Consider the following 27580-nt stretch of genomic DNA (forward strand, 5'->3'; position numbering starts at 1 on the left):
TTAACCAATATACCGCTAGACCATTTTTTGTTTTCAACAAAGACGTAATTCACTTCCACAATGTATGAATATATATTAATTCAAATCAAGACAGGCGATCGAAACAGCTGTCTTAGCTAATCGCCGACGTCTGTTTGTCATCACAGCCAAAATAATAGAAACGCATGCAGCTGTCTGCAACACTGTAATGTATCGGGTTGCCACGGTATAATTTTACACCAGACGATATCAACTTGATCAGTTTCTCAGAAATTTTACTCCGTAGGTCTACCACGTGCTCTGTAACATTCACGACGCGAGTCAAAACCTCGAATTCACCAAATTTAGTATAAGATCAACCGCGTTTAATGTGCGGGGTTTATATCGCGCGTGCAGAAATTGGTGACCAAGCTGAGAATATACTTGAATTTTTGTTTCAAAGGTAATATAACCAACACCTCAGTTTTGTTTGCATGTGTGAATACAAATATGTTGCAGTCCATCAACTATTGTATTGGCTCTCCAGACCAACAAAATCAACAGCACGCGTTTAAGCAATCAAAACCTCTTCCAGCTTTCAATCTTCTGGGTCTCGCCAGCAGTCAAGACTTGTCAAACAAATGTTGTCGGATTATCATATACACCGAATATAAACCACGGGGGCCCCCGTTCAACGCTATGAGCAACGAGTTGTTCGTGTTGTCCTCGCTGTCCTTGCCTCTAGAATTTGGCAGTTCACCCGCATTGCTTTAAGCAAGTCTGGCCATTCTGAATGAGGCATCTTAAGTCTTTTAAAATCGGTCCAGGGTTTGCTTGTTAGGTATTCAATCAACGCTGCTCGAATGATTCCTTCCCATATGGCCTTGTGATTGACGGTAAAGTGTAAATTATTTTAGGCGTGTTGTTTTTAAGATAATTACTTCATTAAGGGGCAGTTATTTATAAAGGGGTCTTTGGCCCAAAATGTTGCCTCTTATATACATTTTTTTATTCTAGATTTGAAGCTTTCGTGACTGCAAGGATTCATACTCTTTGTTTTTTTTCGGTAAAGTCACGGAAGCTTGTGTTGCCTCCGAAACGTCGTGATTTTATTTAGTTGTTTTATTTTATTTTACCTACGTGACTTTACCGAAAAAAAACAAAGTACATTTTTATTTTTAAGGCAATGTTTTTGAGGAATGTGTGAATTTTTGTTAGTTTGTGCTCGTGCAGCACTCAAATCATATTCTTGGGTCTTTCGGTAAAGTCACGTAGATAGGTTCAAAGACGTGACTTTACCGACAGACCCAAGAATATGATTTCCTGCAGTCACGAAAGCTTTAAGTCAAGATTTAGCGCTCAATTTGATTTTTAAGGAGCGCGGTATGAATGGGCGGGACCACGCGCGCAGAGGGGCGGGACCTCTCTGATCGAGCGGGAAAGGCGGGGCATGTAGCGGAAAAGGCGGGGCATGTGGCGGAAAAGGCGGGGCACGGCTCTATAGAGGGGCGGGGCCAATGCGCATAGGCGCCTCCTCTGTAAACATGGCGGGCGGCCGAATCGAGCGGCCGCCGCTTGCGCTCGGCGACGAGAGCGACGCGGCCGAACCGCCGCCGCCGCCGCTGGGCGACAACGCGTTGCGCCGCGACGACGACGGCGACGAGGAGGATGACGAGGCGGAGGAGCGCGATCGCCGAGACGGAACGGACGGAATGAACGACGACTACGAAGACGACGACGACCTGGAGGACGAGGAGGACCAAGATGGCGGGCCGGGCCTCGCGCTCGAGCGCTTCCTGGCGGCGCGCGCCACCGAGCGCGAGGACGACGAGACGCGCCGAGAGCGCATGCGCGACGACGACGTCATGCGCGCGCGTGCCGGTGGCAGTGGCGGCGGCGTCCGCGGCAGTGGCGGCGCGCGCTCCTCGGGGGGCGTGGCCTTCGGGGGATTCGTGGGCGTGGCTCCAGGGTCAGGGGGCGTGGCCGAGTCGGGCCCGCGGCGGCGAGCGGGGCCGCGCGGAGCCTCGGCGTCGCCCGTGTGGGACCGCACCACGGTGCTCATCGAGGGCGGCGCCTGGCCGCTGGGCCACGCCGAGGCTTCGGCCCGCGCGTCAGGGAGTCGGCGCGGGGGAGAGGAGGGGAGGGACGACGACGAGGGGGGAGACGACGACGAGGAGGAGGAGGACGACGACGACGGGATCGGTGGCTACATCGAGCACACGATCTCGCAGGACCGCATCCTCATGACGCTCAAGCCCGGCGCCCACACGCCCATGCCCGCCGACATCCAGGGAGCCACGCTCACGCTGAGCGCGCAGTGCCCGCGGACACGGAGGAGGGAGGTGAGGACGGAGTGCAGGGGGGGGGGGGCACAGGGACATGGGGGGTACAGAAGGCATGGGGTGGGGGGTACAGAAGGCATGGGGTGGGGGGTACAGAAGACATGGGGTGGGGGTACAGAAGGCTTGGGGTGGGGGGTACAGAAGGCACGGGGTGGGGGGTACAGAAGGCATGGGGTGGGGGGTACAGAAGGCATGGGGTGGGGGGTACAGAAGGCTTGGGGTGGGGGGTACAGAAGGCACGGGGTGGGGGGTACAGAAGGCATGGGGTGGGGGGTACAGAAGGCTTGGGGTGGGGGGTACAGAAGGCACGGGGTGGGGGGTACAGAAGGCATGGGGTGGGGGGTACAGAAGGCATGGGGTGGGGGGTACAGAAGGCTTGGGGTGGGGGGTACAGAAGGCACGGGGTGGGGGGTACAGAAGGCACGGGGTGGGGGGTACAGAAGGCATGGGGTGGGGGGTACAGAAGGCTTGGGGTGGGGGGTACAGAAGGCTTGGGGTGGGGGGTACAGAAGGCACGGGGTGGGGGGTACAGAAGGCATGGGGTGGGGGGTACAGAAGGCATGGGGTGGGGGGTACAGAAGGCTTGGGGTGGGGGGTACAGAAGGCACGGGGTGGGGGGTACAGAAGGCACGGGGTGGGGGGTACAGAAGGCACGGGGTGGGGGGTACAGAAGGCACGGGGTGGGGGGTACAGAAGGCACGGGGTGGGGGGTACAGAAGGCACGGGGTGGGGGGTACAGAAGGCATGGGGTGGGGGGTACAGAAGGCATGGGGTGGGGGGTACAGAAGGCATGGGGTGGGGGGTACAGAAGGCATGGGGTGGGGGGTACAGAAGGCATGGAGTGGGGGGTACAGAAGGCATGGAGTGGGGGGTACAGAGCACGGGGGCTACCCGGAGCTACGGTGACAGGGGGCATAGTGGGGGTACACGTTAATACAATATGCGGAGGGGGGCATTAACGAAGGGTTAGCCGCTTGTGGGGAGGAGAGAAGGGCACGGGTGTTAGGGGCATCGGCGAGATGAGTGTGGAATGGGAGAGTAAAGTGATAGGGGGGGGGGGGTATTTAAGGAGGCATTGGTGGTTTAGCTACTTCAAAGCGGGGTCTGGGTATGTCAGGGAAGAGAGAAGGGGGGGGCATGGGTGAGAGGAGAGAAGCATGGCTTAATCATCCTTATGGGTGGAAGTAATGAGGAATAGAGGCGAGAGAAGGGCATGGCATATGAGAGGACGTTGAAAAGGGGCATGGCTTTGGAGCAGAGGAACATGGGAGGAGAGGGGACGTGCATTGGAGATGAAAGAGGCAGTGGTTGGGACACTTACGAGGGACACTGCAGAAGGCAGAGAAGGGCATTGTGTAGGGGTCGAGGTGCGGGATAGGAGAATGTAAGAGCATCACCGGTTGTTGCGGTGAAGAGGTTCCTGAGGACGCGTTTGTGGCATGCATAGAGCTTAGCGGCCACCGTTTTTGTGTAAACACAACCAGCGGGACATTCCGTATTTCGCACCATTCGGGTACAATTCCGGAATCATTTGGTTGCGTCGGTGTTTTTGTTATTCAAATGAATGTGGTGTTCATGTAAATGTCCAGGTCTAGACACTCCACTTATGGATGTGACGGCATCTGCGCACTCCGCCGAGGTTATTTGACACATCCTTCGCGATTGTCTATGCGTAGGAGCATAGAAGTTGTGTCCAGAGTGGTCACCTGTGGAAGCATTATAAGTTTTTGCCCTGCCAAGAGAGAATGTTTCCTATTTCGTCAGTTTCCTGAGATTGGTTAAAAGAAAAAAAAAACATTGCCTTGCTTTTTTTGTTCGTGAAATTCAAACTGTAGACTCGCAGAGCTTGGGAGTGTGGGCTAGGGGTTAATTTAAAAGTCCACGGTTGTATCATGATCCAGCGAGCGGGGTGTGGTGGTTGATGGGCGGTGTCTCGTTGAGTTCACTTAACAGATTCCTCTTTCACTGCAAACCAGACGCTAAATCGCAACGATGGGTTAATGATAGCGACAATTGAAAATGCATCAAAAAAAAGTCTGCTGGCTGTCAAATACAGTGTTAAAAAAAAAACCCTCCAAACCATAGCAACCCAGATTAGCCATCTGGGGTTTTCCATTTGCTTTGTCAGTGGATTTTGTAGCACAGTTGGAAATGTTTAATTTGTGCTGGGCAATCACCACATAGCCAATATTTCAACTGGACGGTTCACCAGAAATGGGCAATACGGGAAAGATTGCTGTTGATATAACGTTCATAAGCAAAGTGGTTATAGACTCCCCCCCCCATGGCTCAGAGAAGATTCTCATCTTAAACTGTTTTCCAAATTTGAGGCGATGTCAGATAGTCTGACATCACCCTAGTCAAGGACTTATGGTTGTCTAACCCGAGAAATGTGAATAAAATAGGGATGTGAATGGTTACGCATTTAAAATACAGTTATAAACGGAAAGTAAATGGTTGAACTCAGGTGGCTCATAGCACTGTCAAAAAACACTGAGCCAGCACTCCTGAGATTCTAGGCTCAAGTCTAAGCAACCACCCGTTCGTAAATTTACTGCACTTTATATTTTCACCAAATTCAACTTTAACAACACTTACTGTTGGTTTCTGCAGGGTTAACCACTTTTTATTGTAACACGTAAAAGCCTGTAAGCGTTGTGAAGTGACTGACTAAGCATAGTCCTGCGCACCGCTTCCTCACGCTATGTTGATAGCACAACTGGGATACATTTGGTGATGAAAGATAAAGAGACAACTAAACAAAAATAAATAAAATCTTTGCCCTTTATGTAAACTGTTCTCTCATGGGTTTTTGGGTTGAAGTAACCGTGTGCTGTTGTGCATGATGTCTGACGTTTCGCTCATGTGCTGGGAGCTTCTTCAGAAGCCAAGTAGAGTAGGTCACGTTCTCAATTCTATCAAGTTGCCAGTTGCTGGTGTTGGTGTGATTACAACACCAGCAGCCAGCAGCAGAAGCAGCTTGTGGCAACTTTTTATAATGAAGGAAGAATTTGAGCTTCCCAATTCAGTTCATGAAGAAGCTTCCAGAAGCTTCCAGAATGTTACGTCCAAGAACACGTGGTGCAGCCTGCAGTCACACAAGAGAGAGCTGTACAGCATGACTGAAAACCTACGTCGTGGTGTAGTTTATTTAAGAAAACATTTATAATGGATATTAAACATTGTGACTTTTTCCCGTGTAATGCAGCTCAGCGTCCAAGCACGTAGAGATCCCAGCTGTGTGACTAATGGCAGCGTTTAGCAACACAGGTGACACCCTCCTTGTAATAACATTAGCACCAAGCCAGGGGTCATTTGTTGAACATTCTTCTGTACCACGCTCATCAAATGTAATTAGTGGTAACGTGGCTAGGCTGTTTGTTATTTATTTTTTGCCGCATAACATTTTTGAGCAAGGAGAGCTGTGTTTTATATTTATTTGTGCTTTTGAAGGTTTCATTGGTTGTGTATGATGAGAGAGCAATACATGGATACTGACGGACAAAACATTTAATGTCCAGTAAATGTACAGTCTCCTTTTCCAGTTCACTGCTGGATGAGGGTCTCCCCACATTGTTGTGGCCATTGAGGTTATACTGTATTTGAGAATACTCACCTTGCTGGTCAGTGCGGGTTCGTGGAGGTGGGAAATATAAGAAATACTGTTGGTTCACTTGAAGACCTCGTCCAATCAGTTTTTGGCACTGTAAAATGTACATTTTTCGACATTTAACTCCACTGATCATATCTGGATTCGAATTAGCAGATGGTTGTTTTAAAATAACATAAACACCTAACAGGTGGGCTGCGAGAAGGCTTGCATCTCTCAGCCACTGGGGTCTGCGCTCCTTTGGAGTAGCAAAACGACAAGGACTCTTCCTGAAGCCCCATAGTGACTCGCAGACCTCAACGTTGGCATTTAGCTCCTGAACATATTTCCATGCGCACTTCCCTCTGCTGATTACTATCTAGCTCCTCCTGATTACTATGTAGCCCCACAGCAATGTCAAGCTGTATGTGGTGGTCGCTCATCCAAGCACTATCCAAACTTGGCCTCCAAAATCTGACTAGATTAGGCGCATTGCTGGTGGTGTGGTTATATGCAGAGCTATTCGTACAACAACTGATACTCCAAATGTTACTCATTGAGGTGCGGGATTACACAATTATGTCTGAAATATTAATTCACAGTTTTTTGCTTTTTCTCCGCCGTTTTGAAGTGGAACCACTGCCAAGAATGTTAGCTCGTGATAGAAATTTTAGTTTCAGTTCACTGCTAGTTTATGACAGTTTTGTAAAGGCATATTCATTTGATGTTGACAGGGTAGTTTATATAGAGCTAAGTTAAAATTGTTGCTGCTTTAGTCCATGTACTCAGGTTTATTGGGACAAAAGTAGCAAAAGCCGGATATATTTCTGTCTCTTAGATATGATAACAAGCATTCATCTCTAAGTTTGGCTGGCCCTTGAATATTTGGAACGGCATCATTCACACTTTAGAAAAGTGGTCTTTGGCAAGACACATTGCTAGAAGGGACGTTGCCGATGGTCAAGAATAACGATGAAATGGGAGCCAAGAAATGTATATATCCAAGAGGGAGACCACCAAGGAGATGGAGCGATGATAGTGGCTTTTGTGCAAGTGCTAGGTGGATAGATGGTGGTGGCTTATGGAGGCCTTCATCCAGCAGTGGATTGACCTTTGTCATTCGCCATTTATATCATGTCATGAGACAAATATTCCATTAGGATCTCTTGCGGTGCATTCCTTAATTCCTTTGTGTTAAAGCATGGCCCACGGAAGTGCATATCACAGGACTACCTGTGATAGCCCTTCAAGTGACCTGTGGTCCACTCAGTAAGGGGACGAACTTCCCACCCAATCTTGCCACTGAGAGAATGTTTGTAATGTTGATTCTCTCGGGTGGAATTTTGTGAAATTAATTTGAGAATTAGAATTAACGTAAGTTTATTACGTATAGTGATTGTTGTCCAGGCTGAGACCATCAACGCACTACACATGAGAACGTCGTTGAATCACGGGTGACTAACCCAGATCCAAACCCAACATCTTGGTAGTGCTAGCTCATTGTTCAAGTTGCGATCTGCTTTCAGAGTCTTCTCTTTGCAGGCTCCGACCCATTTCCATCTTCACAGCAACGCTGCATGCTCGCATGTTCTCATTGATAACTTCTCGCTTTATCTTCTTAAGTCTGCCTCCCCTCTTTCTCTTTTGCTCAACCTTTGTCTAAACGTTCATTTCAACATAGTCTACCGAATTGGCCACATATCCGAACCATCTTAGTCTATTCTCACTCAACTTTTCCTCTTTCGACGCTACCTTCAGCCATCATCTCAATTAATCATTGCTCACATAATCTGTTATACTCCATAAATTCATCTCCGCATTCCCATCACTGGCAGCCTCGTAACTAGTACGTCGGCCATTTCTTGAATGCCCAGCACTCCGAGCCATACATGAACCCTGGCATAATCACCATCCTGTTTCCAGACAGCCGCTGAGATGTCTTTTTGTGCACTTGCTTCATGCAGGTGAAGCGCTACCAGTGCGCCTACGAGGGCTGCGAGCGCACCTACAGCACGGCGGGCAACCTGAAGACGCACGAGAAGACGCACCGCGGCGAGTACACGTTTGTGTGCGAGCAGACGGGCTGCGGCAAGGCCTTCCTCACCTCCTACAGCCGCAAGATCCATGTGCGCGTGCACACGCGCGAGAAGCCCTTCGAGTGCGGCGTCAGCGGCTGCGAGAAATCCTTCAACACCCTTTACCGGTGCGCTGGGGTGTTGTTGTAATGTTGACACGAGGACGTACCGTGCGATAGAAGATCCACGCTAATCGCGTTGCTAAAGATCACTGCCACCAATGTAGATGAGCGCTGCCTCCTGCTTGAACAGGGAGATGCTTGTCAAAGCCCGACTTCCAAAGCTTGCTCCTACATTGTCCCACTATCTGGTTTTAGGTTTAGTCCTCGGTCATGGCAAGGATTTGAACCCATGTGGAAACGGACGGCTTCGTAAGTTTATATTTAGTTTAATAGATTGTTGGGACAAGTGCTGTTATCGAGTACTTAATCAGTACCAGAACACTGATGCTGCCAAGATGTAGTTAGCAAACTGGACTTACAATCCAGAGGTCGCTGGTTTGATATCCCGGCATGGCAATTGAAACAATGGGCAAATATATTAAATCCCCCCAACTCTGTCCACGCAGTTGTATAAATGGGTACTCCACAGTCCATTGGCACGTCGCTTGTGGAGTAAAATGTGGATAAAACCATCTCCAAGATGGCTGGCCAGTATGGAAGAGTTGGTCAATTACCTTCTTAATAAAGGTTTTTGGGTTAGATCGCGTTTATTTATAAATGTGTCGTAACCCTCCACCACCCGACACGGCCAATCAGCAAAAAAAGTGTCACGTTGACAAAAGACAAATAATTCACTACTTTAGCCCACCGGTGTGTTGAAGAGTGAATCCACATTTACAGTTTGAGTACGACGTTTCGCTGGTAAATACATCCAGTAAATACATCCAGCATCATCGGGCAATTCGCCAGAATGGTAAAGCCCTCGCTTGCTCCCGGGAGCAAGCGAGGGCTTTACCATTCTGGCGAATTGCCCGATGATGCTGGATGTATTTACCAGCGAAACGTCGTACTCAAACTGTAAATGTGGTTTCACTCTTCAACACACCGGTGGGCTAAAGTAGTGAATTATTTGTCTTTTGTCAACGTGACACTTTTTTTTGCTGATTGGCCGTGTCGGGTGGTGGAGGGTTACGACACATTTATGAATAAACGCGATCTAACCCAAAAACCTTTATTATGAATAATATTGGTCGCGAAAGCCTACGTGTTAATCCAATTACCTTCTGTCAGGGTTCTCCAGGACTCTCTCGTGGAGGCCCTTTTGCCAACAGTGGCATGAGCAAGAAAGTGCGGTGTTGCACTTCTGCCTTTTACACTGCACACTGGGGTGGTGTGGACAGTACCACTACCTATCACCTTTTTTCTACCTTATGCTGGTGTTTGCACACCGTGCTAGGCAATTGCACGTCACTGATGACCCTGACCAGGAATATTACTCGGGTCGTCTTGATCGTAGAACAGTATATGAAAAACCACAGCGCCACTTCCTCACACAGACACACGCACACAGACGAAGACTTGTACAATTTCAGTTATTGCAGTGTTCGTGGTGTTGGCACGAGCTGACAGAAACAGCCTGTGCTTTCAAATGTACACAGTCACTCACACACTTATGCATGTAGACTCGCACATTCACATGTACAGTCTGGAAGGAACACGTTGTTATCTCTTGGCACAAAGAGACTAAAAATACCCTGTGAGTAGGAGTATAGTGGTTTGAATCTGCAATGGAACAGCAGGATTGGAGTGCGGTGTTGAACAAAGTGGCAACGTCTGTTCCCACATAGGGGAGGGGGCGTTTAGAGCTGTGATTATATAATATTTGCATATAATTTATGAGTTTCAATTAATCTCTTAAGTCTTTCCCAGGTTATAACAGTGTTTAGACATATCGTTCAGGTTACTGAATAACCCTTTTCAGTCACACACTTTATTTACATGGTTTAACAATTTTAAAGAAACCCATAAACCGTTTCACTGCTCTTACCAAGCATTAAAAAGGTGTCCTTCGTTAGCTGTGAACCAGTGCTGAAAATTACACATTCCTATGGTAGACAGCAGTCTCCCCGTTTGTAGACCACTTCTGGAATTCCACAAAGTGGCACTCCTAACCCTTCAATTGGGAGTTAATCGCCACTATGAAAGGAGCTAGATCCTGGTTGTTAAACATGATGTAATTCCTGCAGTCACGAATGCTTTAAGTCAAGATGATGTAATTCACTCATCGGTTTTCATACGTGTGGTTTTTCAAACGAGATCCAATAAAACCTGAGTTCTGACTCTCAGGCTGGCTGGAAAATGACAAACGCCTACACGAACGCTGATGTAATTTTACTTGCTGCTATTATTGCTGCTCACAAAACTGCACAATGCCTGCTGTGCATGGACAGCATCCACAGCAGCTCGTCGCTAATCCTCTCGCTCTCCCTTGCGAGTGCACGATTGGAAAAAAGATGGGCTGAAATGAGGGCTGCATTTCATTGGGATGTCATGTGATTCCATGAGTAATTTTTTTTTCCACAAATGTGTGAAGCCTGTAACAGAATTCGGAAAATAATAGTTTACCACCCTTTGTCAATCCAGAATAAGACTTGACAAAAATTCCACGGGTTTTTTTGTTGACTAGAATAAGACTTGACTAATGACACTCGGCTCTAGCACTGGAGCTTTCCTTTCATTTGCAAGATTCCACTTTCTAAGATCCTCACAACTCCAGTCTAGCAGAGAAGGGTTTCTGGAGAAGCTCGCTCTCACGTCAACTTTCAAACCGTGGGAGGTCATTCATTTGCCTCTTCTGTCCCCCGTAGGATGGAACTCCTTTGCCCAACTGTCATTGCTTTAGACCCTGGGTTCTTGTTCAAGTCTAAGTTGAAGATCTTTATTTTTTCCTATTTGCCTATGACTGACTGCCTCTCTATAAAATATGTATGCGCAATATTTATGCACAGCGTGTTGAGATGAAGTTTCGTTCAGAGCTGGGCTATGAATTAACTTGCTCACCATACCAATTGTTTAGATTCCTCGACTAATTGGATGATACAAAAATAGTTGTGGGAAACGTCTCGCCTCTGTTCCCACGTGTTCAGCTAGATAGGATTTGATGACATAATCCGTGTCGTCAGCTGCATTCTGCTGAGTGTGGTGTGTAGGGAGTAAAACACTGTCAGCAGGCAGGGTGTGGGGTGTAGCTGCCAACTTAAAATGTACCTGAGTGAACGACCACAAAACAAAGACTCAACATACGAATATCTATATTTTGTCCATTTCAGACTTAGTTGATGAATCTTACTAATTGATGAATCTTTGCAGCTCTGGTTGCAATTAGACACTACATACCGGTAAAGTCACGTAGGTAGAAAAATGATAGATGACGACGTTTCGATCACAACACAAGCAATCGTCATCAGGTGGGACAACCACAGCAAGAAGAAACTGCTGACTCTCTAGTGGAGGCCCTTTTGCCAACAGTGGCATGCGAAATAACCAAAGAGTGTGGATTCCTGCAGTCACGAAAGCTTCGAATCAAGTGTATTCGCACATTACGTCGTGTAAACTGGGGAACTCGTGGGGAAGTGAACCTATTGGGGCTCCCCTCCATGTGCCCTCCCCGCAGGCTAAAGGCGCACCAGAGGATCCACACGGGCAACACGTTCAACTGCGACTCGGAGGGCTGCACCAAGTTCTTCACAACACTGAGCGACCTGCGCAAGCACGTGCGCACCCACACGGGAGAGCGCCCATTCCAGTGAGTGCGCGTGTGCTGCTGAAACTGAGCAGCGGAAGAGTCGCGTACACTGACGCATTCGAATGAGTATTGGCCGGCGCTCGCCCTACGTTCAGGGTCGTGTTCCAGTTTGTTGGGCGACTGCCGTTGACTTGCCTTCACCAAATTGGTCCTCATTTTATACCACCTGCACAGGAATGAAGACGTTTCCTTTCCAAGGGTGTTGCTGCTGTATCAGCTGTGCCGTAGTTATTAGACATATAACAATCGTACAATTCATCACTTAAAAGTGATTGATCTGTTCGCATTTGTCAAATTGAAACTGACCCAATTCAAACAACGAAAGAGTTGAGCTCCCTGCCATGTTTAAATTGGCATTGGCCAGTCCTCATCTGCATGCGAAGTCGTGTGCCATTTTGTGGGTAAGCCAACCGCTGCTGACTTCCCTGCACCAATACATGCAGCCTGACAAAGTTACTCATCACACTGGGATGATGATAATGATGCTGACAGTTTCTGACTGAGAGTCTTGCTGCTGTTATGAGCAGAGCTATGTGCAATATACGTTTTAATGGTTCCATTGGTTCAGAGGAAGCGCCGTCTGGTAGTAGTTGTGGTGGTGGTGCAGGTGACCAAAACATGTAACTCTGTGGTGCCTTTTCTGGGCATAAATCTTGACTTAAAGCTTTCATGACTGCAGGAGTTCATGTTCGTTTTTCGGTAAAGTTTCGGTAAAGTCATGTAGATAGGTTCAAAGAAAATAACTAAATATATTTTTTTGATTTAAAGCTTTCGTGACTGCAGTAATTCATATTCTTAGCTCTTTCGGCAAAGTCATATATATTTTACTATTTTATTGTTTCCCTTAAACGTGACTTTACCGAAAGAGCTAAGAATATAAATATATTTTCTTTGAACCTATCTACGTGACTGTACCGAAAGACCCAATAATTTGATTTTCTGGGCATATTTCTCTGGTCATGAGACGTTGACCCCCTGACCTGGCCTTCCCCCCCATCATCTTTCTTCCTCTCCAGGTGCAAACACAGCGGCTGCGGGAAGGCATTCTCCGTCAGCCACCACCTGCGCACGCACGTGCGCACGCACACGGGTATGGCCTGCCACTCGCACTTGCTTGTGCAGTATTTGTACACACATACACACTTGAGTCGTGCAGCAGGCGGGTACCCGTCAAGTTGAGTCGGGACTCAAGTCGTTTGTTTGGCTTGCCGTAAGTGTGTGGGTCGGGTAATGACGTGAAGGTGATGTGATGAACATTATCCGACCCGCACCCGAACGGCAAGCGGTAAAGCAACTAAGTTCTGACCAGCCTGGAGAGTCACCCCTGAGTACCTAAACTATCGGTTCGGAACACACTATAGTCATAAAGTCTTCTTCTTTCCCATCACTGCCAACTTGCAGTATTCATCAAGAGGAAGGATTTTTATTGGAGTGAATAATAGAACAAGTATTAATGTGGGAGGTTTTCTGGAATTAGCACTGAACCATAATTATTATAAGAATGCCTTAGGCTGGCTCTGAGCCTTAGGCGTTTACAATGTACACGTATAACCTTTTTTGCTAATCCTGTGCTGGATGAGGGCGTCCACACTTCATGCAAGTCTTTGGGGTTATTTGAGCATAGATGAGGGAGCAAAGTACTGTGAAACATTGGATTTTGCTGCACTACCCTCTGCCACACACAACGTAGACCGACTGCAAGAGTTTACAGTGCACCATAATCATATGAAAGGTCCCTTTGTCTGGCTCTTAATCTCAGGAATTAAAAGTGGGACATAATAATCATACGAATTGTGTTAGTCTGGTTTTGAGCATCAGAAATTAGGAGTGAATCTTAATAATCATAATGGAGCGTTCATCTCTGTCCATTTACATCACAAATTGTCAGTTAATCGTAAGAATGCTTTAACGTCTTTCGTTTGGTTTTGGTTTCTGACGTGCTCCATTTACTGCATTGATATTGTATACAATAAAACGCACATCATTGATATCACAATAATGCCACTCAGACCTGGGGTTAATTACACATGTAATTGCTTAATTCGTAATGAATTGGAATCAGAATGTAATTGCAATTTCAGCTGACAATACTGCTCTAATTGCAATTACAATTGATGTCACTAGGGTGCCTTCGAGGACGTGGTTTGTTGCTTTAGTCATATTTTATTATTTACGAAGCTTAAAACTTGTGGCGGACTGCCCAGGGGGCACAGCCTAGGATATGCCTCTACGAGGTGGGAGCTGTGGGTCACACTATTATTTAATTGGGAATGACAGCTGTTAGTCTTGTCGTCGCTGACTGTTGTTGCTGTGGAAAGCACCAGGGGCGGAGCTGCAGGGGGGGCTGGGGGGGGGCTTAGCCCCCCCTGAAATTTTGGGAAAGTCGGTAATCGGGATAACCGGATATCCGGCTGCTGCAAAATTCTGGCTGCCACCTTGTGCTGCCCTGCAGGCTGCCACCTTGTGCTGCCCTGCAGGCTGCCACCTTGTGCTGCCCTGCAGGCTGCCACCTTGTGCTGCCCTGCAGGCTGCCACCTTGTGCTGCCCTGCAGGCTGCCACCTTGTGTGCTGCCCTGCAGGCTGTCACCTCGTGCTGCCCTGCAGGCTGCTTGAGCGCAGCCTTTCGAACTTATCGAACTTATTAGCCACATCAGCGGCTCCGACCTATTAATGAACTCCGCGTTCAAATCCAATAAAATTAGTTTTATACATTTGTGGCGCCCATTGGAAAACATCAACACTGGATATCTCAGAATATTGAAGTCAGCACCCCCCCCCCTCCCCCAAAGTAAAAATCCTGGCTCCACCCCTGGGAAGCACACATGTGCTTGTGGAGGAGACAAAAATTAAGTAGAGGAGGATATTTTCATCTTCAATGTTTATTCTCATTTGTTAATTATTCGTACTGAATTGTAATATTGTTGGTTTGGAAACATTGTATTTGGTCTGCAATCACTTCCTTACCGAGTCATGATCACAAATACCCTTTTGTGCTGGGCGCCTCAAGTTGTACTACATGGGAGGTGTGGTATATAAATAATAAGTGACGATTCTGATGACAGGAGAGCGGCCGTTCCCATGCCCCAGCGGCGGATGCGAGAGGGCCTTCTCCAGTCAGCACAGCCTCAAGAGCCACATGAAGGGACACCCATCTGGGGCCAGCCTCAAGTCAGAGGTGAGCACCTTCACCTCCATGCAGGAAGTGGGGGCTTAATTTGATTGTCTGTGGACTGCCTGTCTCCCCATCTGCCTACCTTGGACAGTCACCCCTGTCTAGACTACTTAGAGTCACTGCTGTCCTGTAAACAGCCCAAGCACTTTATGTATAAGTATTCTGAAGCAGTAACTTCATGAATATGACACCTATACAGTTTGGTACAGCACATGAGGGGGCGGGTCGCCAGCACCATGTCTGACCGAATTTGTCACCTTTTTGGCGATGTTTACACAATGCACCAGGCATTCATTTAAGGCTGAGCCGACCTGGTGGAGGCTCAGGATCGATTCAGATAATCGTCACCGGTTTTGGCCATGAACGGGAATTGAACTTGGTCGGCGGGTTTGTGGTGCAGTGCGCTAACCGCTACACTACTGCTCCCCACCCTATATGTATGTACACGTATGCACAGACCCATATGTAAGAATATGACCAAATTGCCCAGAATGCGACTGATCTCGTCGAATCTAGGAAGCTAAGCAAGTTGGAGCTTGGTAAGGTCTCGGAATGGGAATCCACCGCACATAAAATACGTTGTAAGCTGGCGCGGTGCTACGTTGTGGGTAGCTCAGGGCAGTGTAACAACAGCCATGTTTGTGCTCCTAATAATTTTTCCACGTGTATGCGGCCCGGCTTTGTCATCTCCCACTGCCAAGCATGGTGAAGTGTGGTCAGCATCGCTTGGGTACGCCTTCAGCAGTGGCTTGACCAAACAGCTGTAAATTATTTGTAGTTTCATAATAACGTTTACACAAATATATTTCTGCAGTTCAGTACTCTGCACATCGGCCCCCCTCCAGCCACCAACAACAATAAGTCATCCATTCATTGCCAAGTCCCATCAGATGAATTCGAGCTGCTCTTATACGAGTCATGTATCGTGACGGGTACCGCAATATCTGACCATTGTCCGTTCATTGCTCGCTGAGCTGCATTGGCAGTTGCTGAACGTATACATTATAAGATCGCACTCATTACATATAAAGTGCTTGCCAAAAATTAACCACAAACCTTGCTGATCTCGTCAAGGAGCATAATCCACGCAAGCTCCGGTCTTCCTCACAGCGGCTTTGGCTGGCCATCAAACAAAGACGGTCACTGCTTCACGCGCTTTCAGATGCGCTTCTGTGGCCATCTGGAATGCTCTTCCATCCGATATTAGGAAGCCATTGGAGCTATGCACTTTCAAATATAGCTTAAAAACTATTTTCTTTAGACTTAAAGCTTTTGTGACTGCAGCAATTAATATTCTTTGGGTCTTTCGGTAAAGTTACGAAGATAGGTTCACCAGGACCATCACTGCCCACTACTACCAGCACCACTAGCAGTAGCCCTTTATTGGTCGAAGCCCACCACCAGCACCATCATTACCCACAACTACCATCACCTCTAGCAGCAACCTCCACCGTCAGCAGTGTGGGTGTGTGGAGCGAGGTTCAATGTTTGCCTGGCGGCCCTTTGATTGGTGGAGACCCACTGCCGGTGTTGTCGTTTTCCCGTACATTAACATCAGCTGCCCCGCCCATGCTGCTGACACACTTGGACTACGCCCATCTTTAAATCTTCATAAACAGTTTGCCTTTAGAGGCTAACTTCCTTTTCCTGATGACGACCGCTTCTGTTGCGATCGAAACGTCGTAGTTTTTTATTTTCTTTGAACTTGTCTACGTGACTTTACCGAAAGACCCTAAAAATATAATTTCTTTAGAACTGCTTTTTTTGTTTAGTCTGTTGGCCTTCCCCCGCACCTCCGATTAGTACGGATGGCTACGTACGAAAGAAGTTCAACATACATACATCCGAGTGAATTTGTTTCTTGGGATGCTGTGCAATAGTGGGTAGATGAGGGCTGGTTGGACATATGTATGTGTCATTGTGAACACCTTTTTAAGCAAGGGGTTTCATCCTGTGGGAGTTCCTACTTGGAATATTTTAATCAATAAAAATCCCAAGGTCATTGTTGAGTGGGAAGGAAATACAGGGTGATCCATTTATAGATACCCAACAAAAACAATAAGAAAAATAATATTATCTATTTTCAACATATGAAAGCCTCTGCATGTCTCCTGTCAGTCTCAATACTCTTTATACCTCTCTCGTCATCGAGTGAGATATGGAGCCATTGCATTCACAATATTTAAACGCCTGTGTAGAAGAGTCTGTGAATGTATCACTCCCTACATAGCAGCAATTCTAGACTTGCTCGTGTATACGAGCATTATTCTCCCTTTTAAGGCGAGTGTTATTGACGAATATGTTGAGTTCTTTTGTTCTTGTGCACCTCTGCAAACACAGCATCAACAAATAAATTATATATGTGATGCATATGTATAATGGGATAAGGCCATAATTATATACAGCAGGGATATTATATGCAGAAACGTTATGATCCAGGTTTCTACAGTACCCGGGCTCGTTTTGTGTAGGAGGATCAGAAAGGCCATTCCATCCCAGCAGGGAGATTACGCGGGAGCAAACGTGAAGGTGTTGTGTAGAGCTGCAGCGCAGAATGTCATCAACTGTACATTAAACAGGGCCGTGTCCTTGAGCAAGAATTTAAATTATTGGGGAAGTAGTATAGAGAAAAAAAGTGGAAATTCCACCTCTTTAATGGCTTACAGGAAGGCACAACCCAGAAAACAAACAGCGATTGTCCTTACTTGCCAAGTCCAGGCTTTGTGGCATGGATTTAAATTGTTCATATGAAAACACTTTTAAACTTTTGTCAATCCACTGCTGGATGAGGGTCTTCCCACACCATGCGGGGCATGTGGGTTATTTGACCATACTTCATCATGCTGGTCAGTTTGAGTTCGTAAGGATAGAGGGGGTATCATTGATAGAGCATAGATATGCAGTACAATGTATGTTTTTGCACTGCCCTCTGCATCTCGGCAATTAGCCCCACAGCAGCCTATGAAAACCACTCTGTATGTGGTGGCCACCCATCCAAGCACTATCCAGGCTCAGCTCTGCTTTCGAGATTGGGCACATGTCGCGTGATTTTGTCAAAGGCTGACGTACAGTTGTCTCATGGATTTTGAATTGTGATCACAACTGGTGTGCTTTGTGCCCCTGACAGGACAGCCAGAACGCATTCTACCTGTCCGACTTCGACCCAATCACCCCAGCCTCCGACATCAGTGAGGAGACCCTGCAGAAGTGCCTGGTACCCACTCCACACACAGAGAACATTATGCCACCTTACCTCTGAACCTTGGGTCTTGCGGCCGGTAATAGCAATTAGGAACAAATGATGAAATAAGATCGTTTCTTTCTTAATGTGAAGCTTTCGTGACTGCAGGAATCCATACTCTTTGGTTCTTTCGGTAAAGTCACGTATGCTTTAGATGCACATTTGGAATCGTGTGTATAACTGTCGACAGTTTGATGTTATGAAAAGGTATCGTTGAATGGCCTAAAATGTATGGGGCAAACGGGGATGGGTATATTCAAGATGGACAATTCAAACAAGACTGTTTAAACAGTCTCGAAAGAACCTGGTTTAACTTTGGATGGTCGCGTGCCCCTCGCTGTGTGCGCTTACGCGCCTTTTTATGAGCACTCCGCTTGTGTTGTGTTGGCGTATTTTGACGCCGCTTCGTGGACCAGGCGGTGGAACCGGACCTGACGACGGTGACTGTGGAGAGCATCTTCGACTCCATGTTCCAAACCGAAGACACTGGCTCCACGGGTGACAGGGACCACGGTAAAGTGCATTTGCGTCGGTCGGCATTTGGGCTCTCAGGTTGCCCGAATATCGTTCTTAACAACGCGCGACATGACGGTCATCTTCTTAGTTTTTTTGGTAAAGTCACGTTGAAGAGAAACAACAAAATAATAAAATATATATAAAACAATAAAAAATTCTCACGACGTTTCGACCATAACTCAAACGGTCGTCTTCAGGTGTTTGAGTTATGGTCGAAACGTCGTGAGAATTTTTTTTATTGTTTTATATATATTTTATTATTTTGTTGTTTCTCTTCAACGTGACTTTACCGAAAAAACTAAGAATATGAATTACTGCAGTCACGAAAGCTTTAAATCAAAATTTATGACGGTCATCGTGTCGTTAGTTTCCCGAAATTTTTTTAAAGTGAATTTCAAAATTTGTATAGTTTTTTTGTGCATTACTGGCAAATCTTTACCCATGGCGCGCAACGAGAATGGCAGTAGAGTCAGGGATATGATGCATTAAAAAAAAAAGAACGGGAAAGTTGAAGGAGAAGAAAAAGAATGAGAAATAATATGAAAAGAATGGAAATGGAATAGAAAATGGGACTCATGCATTAGGAAAGATGATAAGGAGAGGAGGTGAACATAATGGCCTCGATGCTGCACGGTTTCAAAGTTGGGGTTTCCACATGTACGTTTTATGGGAGGATTGAGCTGATTAAGATATATTGTTGTGGATTATAGATGGTAAACTTTCCACGATTAGAACACTTATGCAGACTTATGTTGAGTGAACCACCGCTCCAATTAGCACGTTCGGCTACATACAGTGCGAAAGAAGTTCAACATGCATACAGCTGAAGGTAGCAGTATAGCAAATGGGTTGCTGGCTTCTATGCATGGATAAGTATAAGCCCTAATAGACAGTGGGCCACTTAATAGACGAGCAACACTACCCAACAGCTCTCTCTTTGAGCATGGGGATGCCGTTTCTGTTTTGTTGATTACATTACATCATCCTGGATAAGTAAACATTGCCCTGGTATGGCTATCTTCAGACCCATATCTGTAGCGGTGTCTTGTACAGGTATTACATGTACATGTAATAATGTCATTACACTGCTGGATGAAGGCCTCCCTGAACCACGTCGTTCATGGGGGTTATTTGACGACTTCACCATGCTGGTCAGTGCGGGTTAGTGAATGCGGGGAGAAAAGATGTGAAAGTGTAGGAGTACAGTGTAACGGGTTTTTTTTGCACTGCCCTCTGCTTCCCACAATGCAGCAAAATGCCATCACCACTACACACACGTTAACCGGTGACGTTGTGCCCATCTCTGCCACTTCCCACCCGCCCACTCCAGACCCGGCAAGTGCGGACATCCCAACAGACGCCGGCTTCCCGCTGCCTGTGCTCAGAGTCATTCAACCGCCACCGCCACCGAGTGCCAGCTCCCTGCAGCAGCTCGTGGTAGTGCGGCAAACGGACGGCGGCAGTACCGGAGGTGCCGGTGACACCAGCGCCAACAACGACGAGGGCATTGACGTCCCATACAAGTGGGTGGTGCAGAGCGATTCTGGCGTCATGGAGGTGGAGGGGATGGAGGGCAGCTGTGCCATTGATGGCGTCGTCGCCACCATCGTTGAGCAGGGAAGCGATTGCGCAGGTGTGCCTGACGGAGCGACCGTACCAGCATCGTCGGGGGACGGCGGCAGCGCCAGCGGCGATGGCGTAGGCCATGCCGCTCCTCCGTCGACGATTGTGCTGGATCTCTCGGAGGCTCTGAGCCTAGCGGCGCAGCCGAGGGCCACCACGGAGAGTGCACCCGCTTCCGCGGGCGTCGTCATGGACGAGGCGTCCATGGAGGTGGGCGAGACCCGGCCGGCCCCCACGGGTGACAAAGATGCTGCCGCCGCCGCCGCCGCCGCCGCCGAGAGCATCAACCCCGGCGGGCTGCCCGAGGAAGAGCTGCGCTGGATCCTGGAAACGAGCGGCATCGGCGCCGCCGCCATGACCGCGCCGCCGGGCTCGTGGGTAACTATCGCTCCAGTTCAGGTGGCTGTGATATCAGTTCAACATAGAACGATGCAGATGATGTACAGCCGTACACACAGTATCACAAGTCCTGCTTGGCCATCTCCCCCCTCCAGGTTGCCGGGAAGGACAAGGTGACGGTGGAGAAAGTGTACCTCACCACGGCCGTTGGGAGCCCCGCACAACTCGGAGGTGAGGGTACATTCCTCGTTCCAGAGGAAGACGCAACCCTTTCAAATATGTAACTGTACTCGCAAGTAGTATATAGTTAGTGACGTCGTAGCCTTTTAAGCCTCACCATGAGGTTATGTCACACGATAATGTCACACATTGCCACGGAATGGCATCATAGCTTTAACCTGAAAGGTGAATTGTTTTACGTATTAAAAGTTATAGTTATGGTTGTGCTCTTGAAAGTCACTGAATCTACAAGTGTGTGTGTGTGTCTGTGTAACAGCTCGCAGCTCAGGACACAAACTCTGTATCTGTTGACAGTAAAATAGCCATTTATTTTGGGTTGCATCGTTAAATGAAGATTATCATTATTTACAGGAATTGTCCATGATAGAAATAGTCCATAAAAAAACTGAAATAGAAAATACAGAACTTTGATACAAGCGGTAATGTTTTGATGGTCCGGAGATGTGGGCACAGTGCTTGAAAGGACAGATGAGATTGCTGAGGTGGGGAAATGAGTCTGAACAGGGATTACTAGTTTTCTCATGAAGGCGAGGGAAAAGAGACTTAGGTGGTTTGAGCTTGTGTTGTGAAGAGACTTCAGAAGTTGTAAGCAGAAGGACTTTGGAGATGAGCGATCTATAGACTCGCAACGACCCATAGATGATGAGGACGATGGGGGTGCAGGGAAGGAGTGGAGCAGTGTTCTTCACTCATTTTCAGAGGGGGGGGTCACTTTTCCCCGTAAAACATCAGTGTGAGGGCCGCCACACATTTGAAACCTTTGGGTTTGACAGAATGATGGGATGTTTTCACATTTGTGTATTGTCGGGGGACACACGTCAGGGGCTGCACTAAAGGCCACCAGGGGCCGCCAGTGGCCTACGGGCCCTTGCAGTGTAGAATACTGGAGTAGAGGGAGAGTGAGGAGGGTATGTGGTAGAAAGACTTGTGAGGATGGTGCATGTGATGAGAGAAGAGCTGCAGAATCGAAGTTCATGGACTTCTGACTTGTTTTTTTTACCGCTCTTAGAATATGCGATGGCTTTCCTTTGACTCCCTGTGCCTTGCTCGTGCGCGGTGTGTGTTGGTGACTGCGTCCCGTTGGTTCGCGCAGGTAACACGGCGCAGGTGATGGGGCTGAGGGTGCCCGTTATCATCATCAAGCAGGAGGAGTCGTGCCAGTGTCACTGCGCGTGTCGTGACGCCCCCGCGGCGCCCCAGCCGCCACAGCCCGGAGCCGGCGTTACGGAGCAGCTCGCCGAGGAGCCGGGAGTACCCCCATCGCAGAAACCGAGCGACTGGGGTGATGGTGACCACACCCCGCAAATGAATCGCGCACACGCCATGCGGCTCCTCTGATGACAGTTGCCCCACAACACCTATGCAGGACTCTGACACCAAGTCGGTTTGATGCCTATGCAACACGGCACGGCACGACAGAAATACATTACTTGTGCTCATTCATCATGACTGCAAAGCAACATGAACACTGTGTCAAGACAATACTGGCACACCAACGCAAGAACACAAAGACGTTAAAACATTTAATTTTGAATATCGGTGTGTCACCATCCTCTGGACGTTCTTGTTAGCATGAATACCATTCACAATTTTCTGTCTGGCCTGATAGGATGTAGAGGTTTTTGGGGGGAAACTCTCATAGTGACTCACTCCTGCTCTACACCTCTACAGGTGCAGTGTGGGTTTTGAAGGCCACGAGTTTTAAGAGTTATTTAAAGCAAGAAGTGAGACTAGTACCCCTAACACAACAATTAAAATGCATTATAATATTTAATTTGCTGCCTTTTGTCAATTCACTGCTCAATGAAAGTCACTACGCATTTTGTTCTTCTTGGGGGTTGTTTGATCATATACTTCACGACGCTGGTGGTGCAGGTTGGTGAAGGTGGTAGGTGGGTGATCCGCATCCGTTAAGATATTACTCACTCCTGATATTAGTTGTGGCCGGGAATCGCACAGGTCGCCAGGTTCCGATTCCAGCATGCTAACTGCTGTGCCACACCTCTAACCCGCACAAATGTTACCGCATTAACTCAAAGCAACAGAATAAAACATTAACACAACAGCAACGTGAGAATACAATATTGGCACAATACCAACACAGCCAGCAAAATGATGACACAAAATCGATATGACCGCAACATGGACACGATATCAAGGCTGACCTGAAAACAACCTTGCACCTTCACAACTCCCATCACAACACCAGTGACTTCATGAATGTGACACTTCGCATCAACACAGCACCATCTCAAAAGTGCACAAGTGAATCCATCGGAACTTCCCAAGACTTCTCAACAATCCCAGACTCCCCCAATCTGGGCAATCTGGACGGCTTAAGTTAAAGGCAGCGGGTCCCTTTCTTAATCCTTACGCTCTGTCCATCGCTGCCACACAGGGAACGAGCTGCCACTGGGTGCAACGATTCCAGCCGGCACGCCCGCGCCGCAGCTCCCTGCTGCAGCGGTTCAACCACCGCTGCTGTCTTCTCCGTCCACGCCGCAGCAGAACCAGCTCGCTGCAATTGTGCAGCAGCTCGTGGCCGCACAGCCTCCGAGCGAGGAGAAGCGTCTCTCCAGCCAGACTCTGCAGGCGACGGCGACCGTGGAGCAGCCCCTGCTGGGCTCCGCGCAGCTTGCAACGATCGCCGCGCAGCAGCTCATTATCGCGCCGTCATGCTCGCCCAAGGCCGATGCGGCGGGCGCGTCGCTGCTGCAAGAGCAGCAGTTCTTGCTTGAACAGCTACAACAGCAATCGATTCAGCAGCAGCAGCAGCAACAGGATCCATTTCAGCAGCAGCAACTTCAGCAGCAAAATCAGACATATCGGCAGCATTTGTTGCAACATGTGCCACCAGTTCAGCCACTGCAACAGCAACAGCCGCCTGAGCAGCTGCTTCAGCAGCAGCAGCAACAACAGCCGCAGCTTGGTCTGAGTGCCACACCACACAGGAGAGGCACAGGCACAAAAGATCCTCCTTCGCCCACTCCCCTCGCGAACGTGTCACTCAACAACCGCACAGACCCCTTTGTGCTGGTGCACAACGAGCTGAACACGCAGCTCTCGCATGGCCTGGGGGGCACGGCGCCAGCCGGAGGCCCACTCATCACGGCCGACGGTGGCGGCGGAGGAGGAGGAGGAGGAGTGTTTGGCGACGCCGGGAGGCCCAGCCTCGTTAGTCCCGCGGGAATGGTCTCGTTGGCACTGGCGCTCGCCAAGAACGTGTCTGGTAGCCGGGTGGGCGTGACGGGAGAAGTGGTGCCGCGCCGGTGTTGTGCGGCACAACCATTTTGTCAGGGGACGCACTAATGGGGTGGATGGGTGGATTGGCAGGAGCTTATTGACACCAAAAGTGAAAATGCCATACTTAGAATAAGAGAAGGATAGACTGTTAAGGGACATACTACACTAGCCAATTGGATGCTAGCCCGTCCCCAATCCCTGATCTTAACTCCACTTCTAACCCTTAACCTGGCCTCCATTTCCCTACCGAGTTGCTTTACAGTTTCAATGTTAGTGTTCTGTGAAACCCCGGAAGTGAAAAGCATATCGGAGGTGAATAAGGTGTGAAAAAAGCAGGTAGGAAAACTAATTTTGAATGCTCAGTGAAATTCTGGGTAGAAAAAAAAAATTAATGTTACTGTATTTTATTACTTTAATTTATTCCTACAAAGAAACAGGTGTGTTTATAGCCGTTTTCTATAGCTGAGCAATACGTGATGAGGGCAAGGCAAAATAAATGGTAGTTTTGTGCGCAAATGCGGCTAACACGTGCATTGTGTGTGATGCATTTAATAACATTTGATTGTCGTGTTTATGAAATTACCAACTTTTGGCGATTCCACAGGGGAGTGGAGGTGTCTGTGCCCCTGTAATGAATAGTGGCCCCCCGCTTCCCCCCCCTGCCTTGTGCCCCCCATCCTAGAGGCAGCTCCTCGGGATGGCTGTGGAAGCACTCGAGCTTTAGTGAAGGATTTCATCACAGCCATTGCTGCTGATATGCTACCGCATCTCACAACCGCTTATTTTTGTTTACCATGCTCTGCAGCGGTTACATGGTTGACATCTGACTGCCAAAATCAGCTCTTTTGTCTTGGTCTCTCTTAGGGAGTTTTACTTTGAGGGTGTGAACATGGGTGGTCCCACTTTAAGAAGGTGGTCCCGCTGTTTACCGTGTCCTGGAATTGCTCCTGTGACCAACGCACATGTAATGTAGAGGGCGAAATATTTACAGCAATTCTCTATTTGTTCATGGGGCAAAATTAGGAGAGGTTATAAAAAAAAACACTACCTATTTTTGCAAAGGTATGAGTTAATATAACTTGAAAGTGGGGCACACCTTTTTTGTTTATGTCCGTTTTAACATACCTGGAGAGATGGAGGGAGGGGCGATTGCAGTGTAACTGCATTCTTGGGTAAACATTTCAAGTAGGTTAACATTACATTTCGGCAGCACCATGTGGATCCTGAATTGGCATTGAACCGTTGTGGCTATTGTACGAGTGGTACCGGTTCAGTGGGTGACAAGTTTCCAAGCCCATTGGAACCATAGTTAATGGGACATGTACAATGGAACCAGTGTATTATTAGATTTTTTTTTTAATTAAAGGCAGCATTCTTTACAAGCACTTTATGGTTTTTGGTTAGCGTGTGTTTATTTGTTTTCATTAATTTATCTGTTTTCCTTAAAGTCCAGTCTGCCATTTTGGAGCTTTTTTTGTGTTCGTCTATCCTGCAACTAAAAAAAAGTAAAAAAAAAATATATTTAAAATATTGGTAATTTCTTGCGCATTGTGGTTCAGTTATATTTTGTGATTTGGCAAGATTCCATGGTATAAATTAAGCCGTGATTTTAAGTCATGTTTTCGTTCTGAGCACATTTCGTGGACGTCGCGCTGGGATCAAATAATCAAGGCCAAGAAATTAATGGCCTCAATCCGCAGGTTTATTCTTTACTGATGCAATATCGGCATTAAGGTGTACTGCACGAAAACATCAAGATGTTTTGTGCTCATGAAAAGCAACCCACGGTGTTTGCAGAAGTAGGCCATTGCCTGTGTTGTGGTGGAATTGCCCACAACATATAAGTGACTGGTGTCTCTACCTGAAAGCTTGCTGTGTAACATCATTCCTCTATTTAGCTTGGTGGGTGATGGACTCTAAATTGCTGCAAAGGGAATAAGCTTACAGGAGATAATGATAATGCAATATCATGCTTTAAATTTCCTCCTGGTATTCTCCACAGAATCTATTGTTTAATCTTACTTGGTTCCCTGTTTTATAACAATTATATTGAAAGATTGATAAAAAAAATAGTTAACAGCCCCACATACAATAACTGGATTACTTTAAAAATATCTTAATTTTTGTAATATTTCCCCAATTTTATCCCAATTTTCCTATCGTGTCATGTGACATACCCATCCAAAGCAGTCAACCCTTCGCATTCGAGACTCGCAGAATTCCTTATTTCAGAGCTACATCCAAGATCACCTTAGAGTGACTAGACACATGACTACCTATTTTATCCTTTTCTTCTGGTGCACAATGTAGAAAATCACTCGGTGGTAGTGTCATTTAAGAATTGTAAAGCAGTTGTATTCTGAGGCAGTTTTTTTTTGTTGCCTCATTTGAGAAATCAATTTTGCTCGGTTGAAAGCATCGGGAATTTGTGGCGGCCTTTACCGTGGGAAGCATTGTGGAGGGGAGTGACAACAGCTTGCTGCAAGCTCCGTGTGACACGCCATGCGGTCGTGTTCATTTGAATTATTTTAAGGCCAGCATAGCCACGTTACATTATCTCCCGCAGTACATCGCAACCTCCCATGTGGCTGATGCATTCTTTCAGGTTCGTTGTAATTTTTTAATTCTGAAAGTCGAGGAATCGAAAGCTCTGAAATATTTGTGACTTGAGCTTCAACAACAACATATCGATGCGACGAGGGGCAGGTGCTGCTGAGAGTTTTGTCCACATGGTGGCACCGTTGAGTTTGAGGTCTGTTGCAGAAAATGTACATCCCCCCCCCCACCTTAATTAACTTTTGAGGCATTAAGAGTTTGTTGCTTTGATCTCGATGGAAGTGTTTTCTGTAGGAACTTTAATTTTGAATTTAACAAATTAAATTATATAAAATGCAGTAAATGTAACATCTTAAAAAAGTGCTTATTGATTATATATGTAAATATTGATATTTGGCAATAAAACTATTTTCACCAAATAATACTTTGTTGTCCTGGCCGCTTTAGATTTAATATTTCACAAGATTGGTGTATGAATACATACACAGTGAAGTCATGTATAATGGTGCAGTGTATTTAAGTCGTACACATGAAAAGCTACATCCTATTATGCCTAAAGAAAGTTTTAAATGTGTGCGTGCTACCTGCTATGACGTACAGATGAGAAAAATATGGACTCAAAATAAAGGATTAATTTTGCGTGAAACAGCATGTAGCTTGGAATTAAACTGAGACGAATGATATGTATAAACTAAAACTATGAACAAATCAAGTATGAACATTTTATTTCACCAAGGCCCACTGAACTATTTAGCTCTTTTTCGGAAGCTACCTGGCCAAAAATAATAGCTCAATGAAGTGGCTTTTGTGGAAATTTATCGCAGCCAAATACTCTTAAACATGTTTTTAAATGTAGAGAGAAAAAACTGTTGGACCTAGAGAAAAATCCACGAGCACAGGGAGAACATGCAAACTCCAAATATACGGCAGCAGGCATCA

General features: G+C 47.1%; 1 protein-coding gene across 1 annotated transcript; it reads left to right on the plus strand.

Moving 5' to 3' along the window:
• The first annotated feature begins 1475 nt into the window (after positions 1 to 1475).
• LOC116939286 (uncharacterized) lies at positions 1476 to 27065 on the plus strand. Its single transcript, XM_032947494.2, has 11 exons — positions 1476 to 2300; positions 7854 to 8092; positions 11580 to 11711; positions 12728 to 12801; positions 14774 to 14886; positions 18011 to 18097; positions 18541 to 18637; positions 19971 to 20641; positions 20758 to 20833; positions 21936 to 22130; positions 23241 to 27065. Exons 1-11 carry the CDS (start codon positions 1476 to 1478, stop codon positions 24149 to 24151), a joined length of 3420 nt encoding a protein of 1139 aa, XP_032803385.2. The 3' UTR covers positions 24152 to 27065.
• The last annotated feature ends 515 nt before the right edge of the window (positions 27066 to 27580 follow it).

This window comes from Petromyzon marinus, chromosome 5 (genome assembly GCF_048934315.1).
Source record: "Petromyzon marinus isolate PM22_M1 ecotype Great Lakes invasive population chromosome 5, UKy_Petmar_22M1.pri1.0, whole genome shotgun sequence".
Lineage (NCBI taxonomy): Eukaryota > Metazoa > Chordata > Hyperoartia > Petromyzontiformes > Petromyzontidae > Petromyzon > Petromyzon marinus.